This window comes from Beta vulgaris, chromosome 8, assembly GCF_026745355.1.
Source record: "Beta vulgaris subsp. vulgaris cultivar EL10 chromosome 8, EL10.2, whole genome shotgun sequence".
NCBI classification, from domain to species: domain Eukaryota; kingdom Viridiplantae; phylum Streptophyta; class Magnoliopsida; order Caryophyllales; family Amaranthaceae; genus Beta; species Beta vulgaris.
Window position 1 is genome coordinate 5,732,942 of NC_079209.1, and position 16,165 is coordinate 5,749,106.

The 16,165-nt window shown below is 32.6% G+C and overlaps 1 protein-coding gene across 1 annotated transcript; it reads right to left on the reverse strand.

Annotated features, from left to right (window-relative positions):
* Positions 1 to 3,046: 3,046 nt before the first annotated feature.
* On the reverse strand, positions 3,047 to 12,230 carry LOC104900778 (phosphoethanolamine N-methyltransferase). Its single transcript, XM_010688285.4, has 12 exons — positions 11,941 to 12,230; positions 11,482 to 11,609; positions 8,263 to 8,400; positions 7,800 to 7,937; positions 7,346 to 7,489; positions 5,981 to 6,091; positions 5,749 to 5,890; positions 4,570 to 4,850; positions 3,710 to 3,871; positions 3,570 to 3,623; positions 3,409 to 3,483; positions 3,047 to 3,310 (listed from the first exon to the last, which is right to left on the reverse strand). Exons 1-12 carry the CDS (start codon positions 11,951 to 11,953, stop codon positions 3,212 to 3,214), a joined length of 1,485 nt encoding a protein of 494 aa, XP_010686587.1. The 5' UTR covers positions 11,954 to 12,230; the 3' UTR covers positions 3,047 to 3,211.
* Between the last annotated feature and the right edge of the window lie 3,935 nt (positions 12,231 to 16,165).

Here is a 16,165-nt window from a genome sequence, read left to right on the forward strand (position 1 = left end):
TTCCCAAACCTCATCATTGAAATAACATACGCATGTGCCAAGGCTAGGATTCCCTCTCAATATTGGTTGTCGTTTTCAACTTCACTTGGATGCAGATCTTTGCAATTCAGCTGATGTTTGTAGAGCAATACTGTAACACCCCGATAATTCTCTCTTTCTAGAAAACACTTTTATAAAAATCTAGAGAATTACCCAGGCATTATCGCCCGTGTGAAAACGTTTCGGCTTACTCAGAATTTTGCAGCGGAAAACTTACTAAAACAAAACCAACTTTATTAAACTTATGAAATCTGAGTCAAACAAAGTTTGAACTGAAACACACCAACTTAAAGCTAAAGTCTGAAAAGATAAATTCCTAGAAACAACTTAAATACTACTAATGTCACAAAAGCCTCTCCATTCCAGATTCCCCCATGGTATGCATCTTCGAACCTGTAATGTCAATGCTTTCTTGACTCTGCTCCCCCGAAGGATCACCACAGGATCAATAGGCAAAGCCATGATCACAAACACAGACAAGCACGTAATCAGCAAAGCTGAGTACTACATATCAGACAACAATAATCCTAAACATGATACTACAACACAACTTGTAGAATAAATTAATAATAACATAACAACTGCAGATGACTCTTACTGAACTAGACTCTAAACTTTTATTTCTTCTTTTAAATGGAATAGTTATTGGGACGAGTTGACTTTACTGAATAGAGAGAGTATGGAGCTCCACATATTCCAATTGACCTGCGATATCGAGGAACTTTTGAGCTAAAAAGGAAGGTGATCAATCCAATCCTAGGAAAGCATGGGCTACCACCATGTACTCCAACCCTTAGTGTCCAACTCTAGACGTGCACCAGTCTAAAGTCTATAACCTATTCTCGTTTCACTTTACGTTGCATTCATTTTATACTTGTGTTGACACCAACCAAGCACATAATACTCACAACTAATAATCACATAACATCACAAAACTCCTTTTTAATCTTAGAATCAATAAGTGTTCACAACTTAGCATTCAAGACTCTTTTAACTTCTTTTATTCTTTACTAACTTGCCTGTTGAACCTAGCCAACAGTAAACTGTACCTTTATATAGGTATAACTCAAATTACCAAATAAGATCCTCGGTTCTTATAAGATAAATAGATAAACTCAAAGAATCCATGATTCCAATTTACTTACATTAATTCACTCACGAATTAATACCAAACTAAACTTATTGCTTGCATCAAACTTCCATACAAACAATCTTACTTAAACATATTCTTAGTTTACATGTAGCATACAAGCAAATAACATGTAAAGCCATCTCAGTAAATCATAATTTGAACTACAAGGTCCTATACATGATACTACAAATTAAAAACATCCCTAGAGCATGTTTCTAACCATTTAGCACGTAGACTATGTACGTACCTCGTATAAACGTAACGGTAGGCCACTTTTAAGCACTAAAAGTCCCCTACACATGAATTCTCCGCCTAAAACAACCAAGAAATCTAGTAAATACTTGTACTAAAAAAAATACAGCAACTTTAAAACGTCCCAAACCCTTTTTAAACTTCTTTAAAAATCGTTTTTATAATTTAAACTCTCATTATTTTTAATCCCTAGTATAGATCAACTATTCTAGTGATTAAAAACCATTAAAAACCTTAAAATATTAACTTTCTGAATTTCCAGCAACTATAAAATTTTCTAAACCTTCTGAAAATATTTTAAATGAATATAAAAATCGTATTCCAATCAAAATTCATATTCATACTTTAAATATACGATTTCTAGTGACTTAAAACCCTAAAAATCACATCTTTCATGATTAAAACTAAAAATAATAAATCTGAAATTTTTCCTTTTATGCATATGAAAACCGAAACTAAGTTTTTCATAATAAATAATAATTCAACTTATAATCATGTAAATAGAAATAAAATAACAATAAAAATTAGGACTTTAATGGAATCTTAAAGGAGAAGTAAAGAAAACAACCAAATCAATAAGGAGGAAAAGAATCAAAAGGAAAAAGGAAGAAAAAGAGCAATATACCGAATTCGCGAGTGAAATATGGCAGCAGAATTGCGAAACTTGCAGAGGCCATAACTAATAGAATAAGAATCGGAATTGAGTGATTCTTGAGCCTAACTTCAATAACTTTTCGAGATCTACAACTTTCAAGAAGGAAGTTTTGGCTAAAAATTAACGGAACTATGAGAAATCTGGCCAATCAGATTCGGGTGAAAGAAAAAAGACAGTGAAGAGAGGAAAAAGAAAACCATGAAGAGAGAGAATAGAAAGTGGCGTGATTCTGAAAAAAATAAGTGTTAGGGTGAAATAATTGGGTTTTAGGATATTTACATAAAGGCTAATCCTTCTAGGTTTAGGAAAAGAGATAAGTTTAAAAAGATTTGATGACTAATAAGATGATCAACTTAGGACTTTAATCATCAATAGGACTCTTTTCCTTTTTATCCTTTTAGGAGTTTCGATTCCATTAAACTTCTTTTTAAATAAATACTTTTAATACTTAAAGCTTTTATTAAGACATGCTTAATTAAAACATTTTCAATTTTATTAAGCCATGAAAATATTTTTAGTTGACTTTTAAAAATAGTCAACCCTTTTTAAAAGTAAAATCATTTTCCAAACTCATTTGGATTTAAATATAACTACATAAATATTTTAATATATTTATGAAAATCCTTTAAAAATGTGGGGGATTACAAATACTCCCTAACTGACCCGCAACTTCTCTATATTTATGTTAAATGGGCTGGGCCGGGCTTAAAGGACATTGATCCAGTACGGCACGTTTAATTAATACAGCGGACCCAACCCGGTTAAGTTAGGCCCGACCCGAACCATATCCCGTTGGGCACCTCTAGTACTAGCAATTAAAACAAAAAGTAAATTTGGCAATGCTGATTACACAAAATCTTGATTATAAAAGGCTATTTGGTCGGCACAAATTTCAACACTGTGATTTACTGTGCCACTGACAAGAAGTTTCCATCAGGGATTAGTATCAGAACTTACACCAAATAAGGTAATATCAAGAACCATGATATATATTGAGATAATTATAACAAATTATCTTTCAGTTTGCGAGCCGCAACTTATTAGTACATGTAGCATACACACTCCATAAGCTGAAAAATGCATTGAAAACTAATACTAGTAGAAGACAACGTGCTAGCTGCTGATTCTTATCTTCACTTCTTGTTGGCAATGAACAAACCCCATCTTTGCTCACCCACTTTAGTTCTAATCAGCTTAGCTTTCCAACCATCAACTATGTCATTATAATCTCCCTGAAAATCATTGCACCAAGAAAAATATATCATTTTCAAGATCATATATCCTAACAATTGTCGAGATTAATGCAGACGAATGTGCAGTGTATACGAACCTCAGAGAAATCAGCAATGAATTTGTCCTTCTCTTTCTCAAGAGAGTCTAGTTCCTTCTGCAGAACTTGAATAAACTGAAAGCAAAGAAATTAAGGGACAAGGGGACTCAGTATTGAGTTTCACAGTCAAATACAGCATGAATGTATGTAGAAGTAAGTACCTGATCAGTCTTATCCTGGGCAATAACATCAACAAATCCAGCATCTTTAAGCATCTGATAAAGATAAATTACATGATTGTTAATATTACGAAATCATAAAAACTACAAAGGAAAACGTTAAGCAAACTGATTAAACTTGCCTGCCCATACGCCTCTACATCGTGGAGATCATATCCTCGTTGCTTGATGTACATTGCAAATTCAGCTGAAGGTGGGCCAGAACTCTTGCAGTAGTCACTAATTAGAACTTTGCCTCCAGGTTTCAACCATTTGTAGAAATTTCTAAATAATGCTGGTTTGTCCTGATATTATGACAAAATGCTCAAGCATTAGTTAGTTTGTTGGATAGTTTTATTTGTTTCATTTTGATATGTCATTTGACATCAAATAAATAAAGAAATCTAGCTTTTAAAAAAAGCTTTCTTTCCTGCATTCTGTTTTTAGTAAGCTCCTCCCCCACCCCACCCCTTTTTGTACATATGAACTCCTTGATGCTTCTTCAATTCACTCTCTGTCCCTTAATAATGTTCCTATTTGACTATTCAGTCTTATATTGAATTTCGATCATTACAGTCTCTAGACATGAAATATTCAATTATGCCAAAACAAATAGCCTACCACGGACTCACTGTCATAACCATTTGGTTCCATGCTATAAAACCAACTTCATAGAATGACATGAATGTAATATTCACATTCCACCATTTTGATTAATGTATCTCGACTATAAGTCCTCAGTTGTGGAGCAGATTACTTGGGTACGTCAAAGCAGTTACTCAAGGATAACTTAAGAACTCTAAGGATCCTTTTGGCAATTAATTTAAGATCCTAGCCAACTATTGGAGCACGGGAAAAAAAGAATAGTTTCAAGGAACATGTTATAAACAATTCACACTGACTCAAACATTTCGATTTCATACCATTACTTTGCCATGATAAGCAGCAATTGTCAACCAAAAAAGAAGCCTCGAAGGAGAACTCATCAGAGCTAGCATATTACCTGAATATGCAAAATGGTATCACGGCTGTAGATGACGTCAAAACTCTGTTCAGGGTAAGGTTTCTTGGTGCAATCTGCCACCTCAAACTCAACAGCACATTTGAGCCCAATAGAACGCTCCAGGGCAAAAGAAATCATATTAATGGAGAGATCAATTCCAACAACCTCTACATCAAAATTCTCTGCCATGTAAAAGTCGCCTCCCCCTATGCCACAACCCACATCCAGGACCTTCTGGCCAGGCTTCAAGTCAAGCTTTGACACAAACTCTTTGGTTGTTTCTGCTCAAAAGCAAATATTTCAGTGCCCATAGCAAGAGAATGCAAATTAAAAAGGCATGGAAAGAACCCAAACATGTCAAATTTCTCAAACTTACTCCCCCCATTAACCTCAAGGGAAAATAAGGGTGATGAATTGACATATTTTAAGGGGGTATGTTCGACAAAAAACAGCAGATGAAGAATTCAGAAAGCATTTGTTTGAAACATATTGTACCATATCATTTCCTTTTTGTTACTAGGTTTTAGCAATTCTAGAGCATGTATGATATTATATGTGGTCTTAGATAACGTGCTCTTGTGTTGAATAGATCAAACCCATAAGAAAAGGTTGAGTTATGAAAACACCCACAAAGAAAAGAGTTGAACATGATCAGACTTGCTTTCTAGTATAATACATCATATATAGTCAACTAGTAATATAGCTTGCTTCCACATTAGATTGTATGTTAATTTTTGGGACTTCAGGTGGTAGTGCAAATGTGCCCATAGAAAATAATTTCTCTCTGGAAACCTCCAACCATATCCACCCCAACCCTAATAAACAACTAGCAAAGAGGTAGAAAAGAGAGAATGTATGAATAAAACAAAGTTCTTTGGGCTACTTTCTATTCCTCCTCTTTCTCTAATATTTAAGATAAGAACACAAGCATGTTAAAATTTGTTAATCGACTAATTATATTTGCTTACTTGATCATCAAATAGAATGATAACTGCTAGCACTCAAGGTGATAACCAAATGTTAGATTATCATCATATCTTTTGCAAAGAGCTAAATTATATGCATTCCATGTATAGAATTTCACAATTATCAATTATACTCCTAAATTACTAAAATGCTACTGATTGATTACAACACAATAATAATAATATGCAAAGGTGCTAGGAACATAAAACCTACCAAATCCTCCAGTGCTAACATAACCTGGGCCGAATACACGCTCATATCGCAGAATGCTGTTACACTTATACTGGCTAGAATCCAAAAATCGCTGAAACCCCTTATCATCCTCTGAATCAACTTTCTGCCATAACCATCCAATCTGCAACAATAACACGGTTGTCAACACATGTGGCTCAGGCTCACTAGTTTGAATCCACTATAAACAGATAGGTGGCAGAACATCCATAACCTGGTTCTGATTCTTCTTGTTTTTCACATAAGCTCCAATACACTTGCAGCCAATTAGGGAGAGCTCATAAGGGTTTCCAGATTCATCTAGCATATGGCATTCTTTAAAGACCTATAGTAAAAACAGGTTTAGAAATGTCAAGAATTAAACAAATTTGAGGTGAAAGACAGGCTAAAATTATTAAATACGACACTCTACCAATGTGAGTAGAAAGAATCCTAGCAGTAAATGTTATACAAGGTGCAGAAGAACATCATGTTTAAATTTTCCATGAGACATAAGCCAATGTAGATTATTGATCTGGCTGACATCTGCAGCCTTGATTTTTTTTTTCAATTTCATATAATTTATAGCAATGCTGTGTTGAGCAACTGACACTAAAATAAATGGTGAAGAGTTCCCCTTACCCTAGATATGACCAGTTTTCCCTAAATGAATGAAATAACAACTTTTGGCACTAGATTCTCGAACTACATAAGAGAATACAAGTCTGTCTTAAATGGTACAGTCCATAAAATGATTTTGCCTGTCCAAATAATTGCTTTTTGCTATGCATCATCTCTGAAGTTCCATACCTTAAAACATAAAACTTCATTGCTTCAATGCAAAGATTGTCAACTACACCATGGTATTCAATCTCACTCGTATCTCCTAGTCATGGCCGCATTGTAAAGGTCTCAAGCTCACCACGATTGCGTTGGGATGCAATTGCATCCGCATCATGAAGTGATAAACAACCCGTATTGCAACCGTGACAGCATCCGAGATTTAGAACCATGGATGGACAAGCAGTGACCTCATATCTCTGCCAGGCTCTCCGTTTTGTGTGTGTGTTTGTGTGTGTTCATGCACAGATAAGATAAGAGGGATACTAAACCAGTTCATTCCTAATGGAGTTGAAAGGTCCACATCGTTTCATTATATCTTGGACTGTAATGGACAGAAACAAAATGACCTACTCAACTACATGTGATCTTTGTTTTACAATAGCAATGGTTTAACCAAAGGAGGCTCAATATTGTTCTAGATATAAGGTTAAGAAGACGAGAGCCTCTTCAGACATACTGGAGTGATGTTCAAGATGCATATACGTAGGCCTTCTAATGGTTTCCTAGTGTAGCATACAGGTCATTGAGTGCAGAACATGTATAATAAGAACTTCCACCATAGATACAATTTCCATAAACAACCACATGATTATTAGCAGTTCACAAGGTAAACGGTTCGTTCTGAGCAAATATGACATTCATACAGATTATATTCAGTGATAACAAGTTCTGGGATTTGCAATAAAAGCAATACAACGTCAAAACGATTCATAGATGGGAATGCAGAAAAAGCATAAAAGAAAAATGGAATCATAACCTTGTTGTAGAACCTAGGTTCACGGTAGTGTGTTGGGTTGCTTTTCCGCTTGTGATCACCAGATTGATGGAAACAAGACTCTCTGAAGAAAATGTATCCCCCAGGCTTCAACCATTTCAACATCCTTTCAACCAGACGCTGAACCTGAAGTTACAGAAAACCGAGAAATCTTCATTGGATATTTGGCAATCAGAAGATTCCTAGTTGGAGAAAATTTGGTAGATTTGAGCACAAATAGTAGATTTTCCTGATCAGAAAATTTACAAATGGACAAGATAAAAGCACAACTCTTTACAAAGTGACTTATTTATGTTATAACGGTGCTAAATTGCTAATAAGAAATTCAGGATACTAGTTAGATAATAGAAGTAATTTTGATGTCAATTTGACTACAAATCTCTTCACATTCCCATTTGCCACCATATCAAAGGTAAAGACATAATTGATGATATACCTCTTCATCAGAGAGATACATGAGCAACCAGTTGGAGAATATGATATCCACAGAATTTGGAGAAATGTTGAGACTGGGAGATGTCACATCAGCACACATGAACTTCACATTTTTGTAATGCCCATTTACGCATTCATTCTGCAACCAAACAAGGGCACTAGAAAAATTTAGGAAGTATCAACATTAGTACATTTCGAACCAACTCTGACATAGGCTAACTGAAGTGTTTTTTTAACAAAGGAACAAAATTGCCATGAAGGCTAACAGACTCAATTTAACAATTCTCTTAAGTGGCCTTCTTCTTCTAGCACCTTGAATGAGTGAAACTTGATGAATGCATGACAATTGACAAGTAATTACAATGGTAGTAGACTAGTAATGTCTCCTATAACTTCAGATAAAGTATGCAAGTTAAAGAGATCAAGAGATCAAGAGACAAGGAGAAGCAAGAATCCCACATCACCTTCTTTATAGCACTCTCAATGAAATCCAGAGCAATCACCTGGCCAGCTTTCTTGGCCAAATCACCAGTAAAACGACCGATACCTGCACCGAGTTCTAAGACAGACTTTCCTTCATATGGTGGAAGCATAGAAAGCACCTGTACCCATGAAAAATGATATGAAAAAATGTCCTATACAATTTTCCCAAAATATTGGAAGCTCCCTAATAGCACCTTAAAAGTCTGTCATCAGTCCTCTTTCCATGTGTGTGTGTGTGTCTTTGTATGTATACATATATGAATCTGAAAGTTTCTATGCCAAGTTACTTGCTCCATTGCTAACCAAACTGATTCAGATGCAAATTTGAACTTCATGGAAACTTCTACTTTCTATGAGGACCAAACCGCAAATTAGATGGTAGACTCAAGTCTACCATCTAAATGGTGCACAACATTCAACGCAATGCAAAACAACATTTTCAATGAACAAACTAAGCAAAAGAACAACATACGAGACTCAATGAACATCTAAATCAGCAATGAACAACAAGAAAAAAAGATAAACATAAGAGGAAATATCTTATGTACAACCACTCAACCTAATGAACAAACAAAGAAAACACAATGAACAAAGATATATCTACCATAAACAAACTAAGAAACATAAAGATATAGGTTAACAAAGGAGAATCGTCGAGATCGATGTTCATTGGAGAACAGTTAATGTACATTAGTTTCACGCGTTTTATGTTTTTTGGGCTGCGTTTTGGCTCATGTCTACCATTCTAATAGTAGACACTAGTCCACCATCTAGCAATTGGGACCAAACGACCACTTATATAACAATAAACAAATAAAGATTTATCTGTTAAAAAAGTGAAAATTTGTCCCAATACTAAAAATAAGTTACAATTGGATGTTTTACTCCAATAATTAGAAATAAGTCTTGAGTGAAATTGTCTCGTACTAATTAATTGTAAGAAAATAATCTATGTTCACATAAATAATAAGCCACCCTAAAAAAGAAGGAAAAGGCTATCCTAATCTCACAACAAAGTATGGCGAGCCAATCTTATAGAAGACTTTATCATATTTTGTACATTATTATTTCTGGACCACACATTTTTCCGATCCCTAGTTATTTTCTTTTCATGGGGGGTTCTATACTTCTATTTAGGTAGTCATGGAACAAGCTTGTCAGTTCATGGTAATTTCACAAAAGTTGTTACTTCTTTTAGCAACTTATCTATGCTAATATATTAGAAGACGTTCCTAAATAAGAAATAGTGTCACGTCGCATTTTCTCTAAAGACGTTTTACTTGAACCACTAAACCAAGTAATGTTTAGTGTTATCATCTTAAAGTAAAATATAAATAAATAAAAAATTTCTTCTAATAACTAGTACTTATAAACAAACTAGTGAACAAAAACTCAAACTAATAAATAATGTAAAAGGTTGTCTTCTCTTAATAAGAGTTGTTAGAAGTCCAGAGCTCTTGCAGAAGAAAATTTCTCCCTCCATCACATCACGCCATAATATATAACACCGAATTAGAGGTTATTATTTTAAAAAATCTTGTTGAAAGAAAAATTAATTGTCAAAATCATGCTTCATAATTTAAAGTTTCATAACTGCACCATACCAAACGTTAAATCTCTATAAGAATCTTAGTCAAGTGATCATTAAAAGCATAATTTTGAATGTTTAACTTACTAAATTAAAAAGCTAGTCAATTATTGTGAAATGACATGTTATAACGATAAGGTCGATAATTTAAGGACGAAAGTAGTGGAGTACCGTTTTAGCAATTTTGCCTAATTTGTTTTCTTTTGTCGTGTCTATTTTTTTGGCATCATTTTTTCACTGAATTGATTTATGTAATTCTTAATTTGTTTACAAAAAGATCGTCTTCTCTTATCATTAGAGCTAAAGAGATCAATTACTAATTAAAAAATTTGTCATGACTTGTGAATAGTTGCAGAACCTTTCACCAACTTTTTTGGAGTCACAAGTAAAAAACATTAAAGAAACTACTTTTTGAAGAATGATAAAATAGGAACTCAATATTTTTACAATTAGAGAGGGAGAAGTGGTAGCTCAGTAGAGTACCACCTTGAATTTCAGGATATTGTGCAGGATTTGATCTTCATCCCAACAATATATTGGACATTTAATTTTGGATTGTTTAGCTTTATACCCAACTTTTGAGCTGGTGTGTCCTGCACATTAATAGTCTATTAGGAATCGATCTTCGGATCAATTATCTTTCCTAATTAAAAAAAATACTTAGTACTATTAGATCTATCAGCCCATCTAAACCAAAATAAAATCATGTATGCAGCAAGTGCCTTGTATGGCTTTGTCAGTCCATGTGAAGTAACACAGTTTACTATACAGTACACAGTACACAACATTGCTTTGGGATGCACGAGGCAACTAACGAATGAAAGCATATACTATTGTCAGCTTGCCTTGGGGAAGATATAACCTCGATTTTCGCAAAGTAGACGGTGAAATTTAAGAAGTTAGTAAAATTAAGGTGATAAAATAAATAAGAAAAAGTGTATAAGATAGTTATTCTTAAAATAGGTAAAATATAAGGTGAGTATTATCAAAAATATCTTATAAAATTAATCATCTTAACTTGTATCTATATGAGAGTCCGAATAAAATTCGAAATGAGTAAATATTATTAGGAATTTCTAACCTATGTCTTGAATTTCAAGGTTTTATTAAGAAAAAATTTAAAATACAATAAGATTTTATTTGAAAATAATGTAAAAAAAATTTAATTTAATTGAATTATAAAATGTAAACTTTTTGTATTATGATATTTTATGTAGAATATTTTGATACTCTTAAGTCTTACCTATGCATTATTGCATACTGCATAGCAGCATAGGTTAGAAAAATCTATATTATTATAATAGATTCTATCTGTTGGAATTAAATCAAAGTCCCATTATTTAATTCATATTTTGTATCAACCACTTCCTTAGTGGAGTGAGTATTATATTTTAATATAGGCTTTGTCTTTTTCAAGGGCAAAGATCAGTCCCATTTAATAGTAAAATTTGTAACTTATAAAATGGGACGGATGGAGTAGTATATTATTCGTCTGGTAAAAAATCAGTCTCAGTCCGATTAAAAATGGTGTCACAATATGATCAATTTTCCGACGTTCAATTGAATCGAATTGAACTATACAATCAAAAATCACCAAAAATAAAACAAATACCTCAGGTCGTTCTTCTTTGTCAAGATCGGACGCTTTGGAATCGAGCATCATAGCCTCAACAGTTAAGTCAACAGAGTGTTCAATCCAGTATTTCTTGAACACTTCTCGCTCTTGCATCACTCCCATATCTACAATTATACATACATAAACCAACCAACATTACTATTATTATTAATTTATTATTATTAGGGAAATTAAAATCTATATATAAGTTCATAAAAATGGAAAAAATATGTATTAATTTATCATTTATTGTAACTTTTTTAAAGTAGCGTATTTATGTCTATATGCAATTCTTATGGCTTAAGAGGAAAGAAAGTCCGAGGCGAAGAGCCACCCTAAAGCATCCTTGCAAATGATCACCAACCAATAACCAATATTATTGTTGTTATCTATTATTGTTGTGTTGTTTTGTTGTTGATGATTTGTATGATTAAGAAAAAAAGAAGATGAACAAACCTGAAGCAGCCATTGTAGGATCTAAAATGTAAGAAAGTGATAGAAAAAAAGAAAGATGTGGAAGAATGAGATGATGTGGAAGAAAAGAGTTGGAGATTTAAGAGCCCTCAATAGCAAGGCGAGATCTGGAGAAAGTCCTTGATCTACGGTTAGAAGCCCTTCCTCTTTGCCGCATGAGCAGGAGAAGAAGCGCGCAATAATAACAACCACCACAACAACACAAGGCACAATCAACTATTCAACTAAGTAAATGTTGAAATGTTATGTTGTGTTGGTTTGGGTAGGAATGCATATGGTGCGTCTTCTTTTTATAGAGGAGTTTGTATGATAGGAGTGAGAAAATGTGGGGTTCACATTATTTCTATTTTATATGAGAAGAGGGATAGGATATCAAAATATTAGAAAAATTCTATTTAACTTTCATTACATCTCTATTTTAACTACTTACTTTAATTTTTTTTTTAAAAACTACCTAATTTGTTTACAAAATAATAAAAAAAAGACATTACAAAAAGAAAACCATCAACAATTCAAATATCCTTGATTTATTAGGGCCTTGTTTGGTTGACAAAATAAATCACGGGAAGTGCAAATTCCTAGGAAGTAGAAGTATATGAAGTTGTTTGGTTGGCAAAACCATAGAAATTTGCACTTTCTAAGAAATTCTACTTCTTCCAAAATGGAGGAAGTTACTTACCTAGGTCCCCCTAAGTAAGTAGAGCTTCCCATAGGAAGTTCTACTTCCCATCATCAACCAAACACAATTTTACACTTTCTAGGAATTTCAAATACATGGAAAAAACAACTTCTTAGGAAGTATGACTTCCTATATACAACCAAACAAGACCTAGATACAATTAACAATTTATTTAATTTTTTACAACCCTTAAAAAAATAAATTTTCTACGTGTTTTTTCACGCATTGCGTGCATATAAAAACTAGTGTGATTTTTATTGTAACTCATTTTGCTCACCCTTACGAGGCAGCAAGCGGTCTTCATCATTGTTGTACATGGGAAGGGTGGGGAGAGCCGAGAGGGGGAGAAGAGACGGGGTTCATTACTTTTTTTTTTTTTTTTTATGTGGTGTTGGAAGAAACGAACAAATCATAATCAGTGACAAGAAAAAAAATAAGAAAGTGATGTTGCTACGTGTCTGGTGATGGTTTTTTAAATACACTAGTGTCCTAATGATAACAAAATGTTAATGATCGACTGTGGTTCTACCTTCCCATTATTTGTCTAAGGGAGTGGGGTGGACATATTTAGTACTGCGTGTTGGATGTAATATGTTATATTATAATTTATTGTGTAATAATATTTTACGTGTGTAAATTAATATTAGTGTTTATGTTGTTATAGAATTATATTACATCATTATTGACATGTTTCATATTATTTTGGAGTTGTTTCATGTTATCCTTACTAACTTTTATATCATTTTTAGCAAACTTGTATCATTATGGAGTTTTCATATGTCATTCATTCATAATTTATAATTATTTTTCAATTCGTTGTGTACCTTATCATTATTAGTCAAATATATATCATTTATAAAAGAAATGATGCTATCATTCTTACTCACTTTAAGTCATTTTCAGCACACTTGTATCATTGTCCTTTTATTTCATTAAAAAAAAAATCAACATTTTATAAACTTTATTATTATGTAACACCCCGATAATTCTCTCTTTTCCAAAAATACCTTTCAAATATAACACTTAGATAATCATCAAAACATTATCTCCCGTGTGATAATGTATCGACTTATTCAAAATCTTGCAGCAAAAAACATATAACTAACTTTATAATTGAAATTTAATAAATAACCAAGTTAATTATATAACAACCAACAACTTTAACATTAACTTCAAACCAAACAAAATATAGAGTGTATCAACTAAAGTACGATAATTAATCAACAATCTACACAAGCTTTCCATTCCCGAACCCTATGATGCATCATCTTCACACCTAGAAATAACAATGCACTAGAGAATCTGCTCACCAAGAATGGATCATCATATGATCAATAAGACAAAGCCATGATCAACACAGACAAACAAAGCACGAAATCAGCTTAGCTGAATACTACATAATAAATAAATAAACAATTTTAACATGATACTAATAAAGAATAAGCAGTGATATATGATAACATAATAACTTGCAGATAACTTTTGTTGTACTAAACTTTAATAAAAAATTTATTACTTCAAATGGAATAGTCACTAAACTGAGTTGTCCAACTAAAACCAGTCTTCCCTTTGGAAGACGAGATACGGGCGCGACGTATTCCCATGACATATGATATCGAGGAACCTTTTAAACAAAAATAGGACACAATGATCAATCTGACGACCGCAAAAAAAGACATGGCACGCTCACCATGTCCCCCAACTTCTGTTTGTCCAATACTTCAGACGTGCACCAGTCTAAAGCTTATTGCTATTCAAGTTTCACTTTACATGATTTAACATTTATTACTTGTTATGACATAAAAGCAATACAAATAATACATAATCAAACAACCACAACTTTTAACCTAGCCAACAACCAACTTACCTTTCAAAGGTATAAAAATATCAACTTACCAAATAAGGCCCTTGGTCCTTTTAAAGTAGAGAAATAATAATAAAAAGGAACAACATGATTCAATCATGATCCATACCAATAAATATATTAATTTTCCCATGTGAATCAATAAAATAAAGCTTCCAACCAACATGCTTGCATCAATCTTCCATACAAACATGATATAAATCTCATAATTACATGTTCGCACAAATACATAAAACATACAAAATCCGACATAATAGCAATCATATATGAACTCACATAGTTCCTATACATGATACTACATAATTTTCCTTCTTAAAAACATGACACTACATCAATCAACACATAGGTATGTACGTACCTTGTGTAGACAAATTGATAAGCCACTTTAACTAACAATCTTAAAAGTCGCCTGGAGAAAATTTTCCGCCTAAAACAACCAATAAAAATTCATAATCAACACTAAAGTTTTTTCCATCACTAAAACTTCAAGTACTAACACTTCCTAGCATAGTACTACTATATTTGTCATAAAAATATTTAAAACTCCATTGATAATATCCTTTTTAAAATTCTAGCAATATATAATTTATTAAAGTTCCCTTTAAACATGCTTAAACATACTTAAAATTATAAGAATAATCGATCACATAGTTTATAAGATACTACTATGATTTTCCAATCTTTAACACCCTAAAAATCCAATCTAAACATAATAAATAAATCTGAATTTTTATTTCTTCAATCATAAATTATTTAATCTTAGATTCATAATCAAATCATCAAACTAAAGCTTAAACATAATCAAACTAAAAACAATTCTTAAAAATACAATCTTCAAATAAAACTTGAGGAGGATCGGAAGAAAGGTAATCAAACCAAAACAAAGGAAGAAAAGAGCAAAGAGGTCGTCGGCATGTGACGTGTCAGCGGCGCACGGCGGTAGGCGGTGGTTTGATTGAGGAAGGGAGGTTTCTTGTTGAAGAAGAAATCGTTTCTCGGAAGAGAAGAAAGAAAGAAGAAGAAAATGTGTGTGTGTGTGTGTGTGAGTGAGAGAGAGAGAGAGTACGGGAACCGGTTTCTAGATGTGTGGAGAGAGGAGAGCGAAAATTATGTGTGGGGAAAATTTTGGCCTCAATGTATTTATATATGTGTTTTCATTGTGGGCTTAGGAAAAAGCAATTGTGCTTTAAATAGAGTTTAATGATGAGTAGATATGATTGAAATTCCTAATACAACTATAAGTCATTTTCCTAGTCCAGTTAGTGTTTGGGTTCCTCAAGCGTCAAGCCCATGTAAACTCCTTTTTCAAATCCAAAAAGTATTGCAAAATATTTTTCAAAGCATGTCTAAACGAAATACTTTTAGCTTCTTCAAATTCTTAAGATAATTCATTTGACTTTCAAAAAGTCAACTTTTTAAAGAAATAAATTATTTTAAACTAAATTATATTTAAATATATATATTTATATTTAAATAAATATATATATATATATTTATTTAAATATATTTATAAAATATATTTATAAAATCCACAAATTTACGGAGGATTACAATTATAACACAAACTGATATTATTTATAAGAAAAATAATAATATTATTACCCACTTTTATATAACTTTTCAACACCCTTGTATTATTATTTCTATCCTATTTCATTATCATT

Coding starts and splice junctions, on each gene's coding strand:
- LOC104900778 (XM_010688285.4), bottom strand. Junction 7,938..8,262: donor TTGAGAGTGCTATAAAGAAG/GTGATGTGGGAT, acceptor GTTTGGTTGCAG/AATGAATGCGTAAATGGGCA. Junction 3,311..3,408: donor TCATTGCTGATTTCTCTGAG/GTTCGTATACAC, acceptor AATGATTTTCAG/GGAGATTATAATGACATAGT.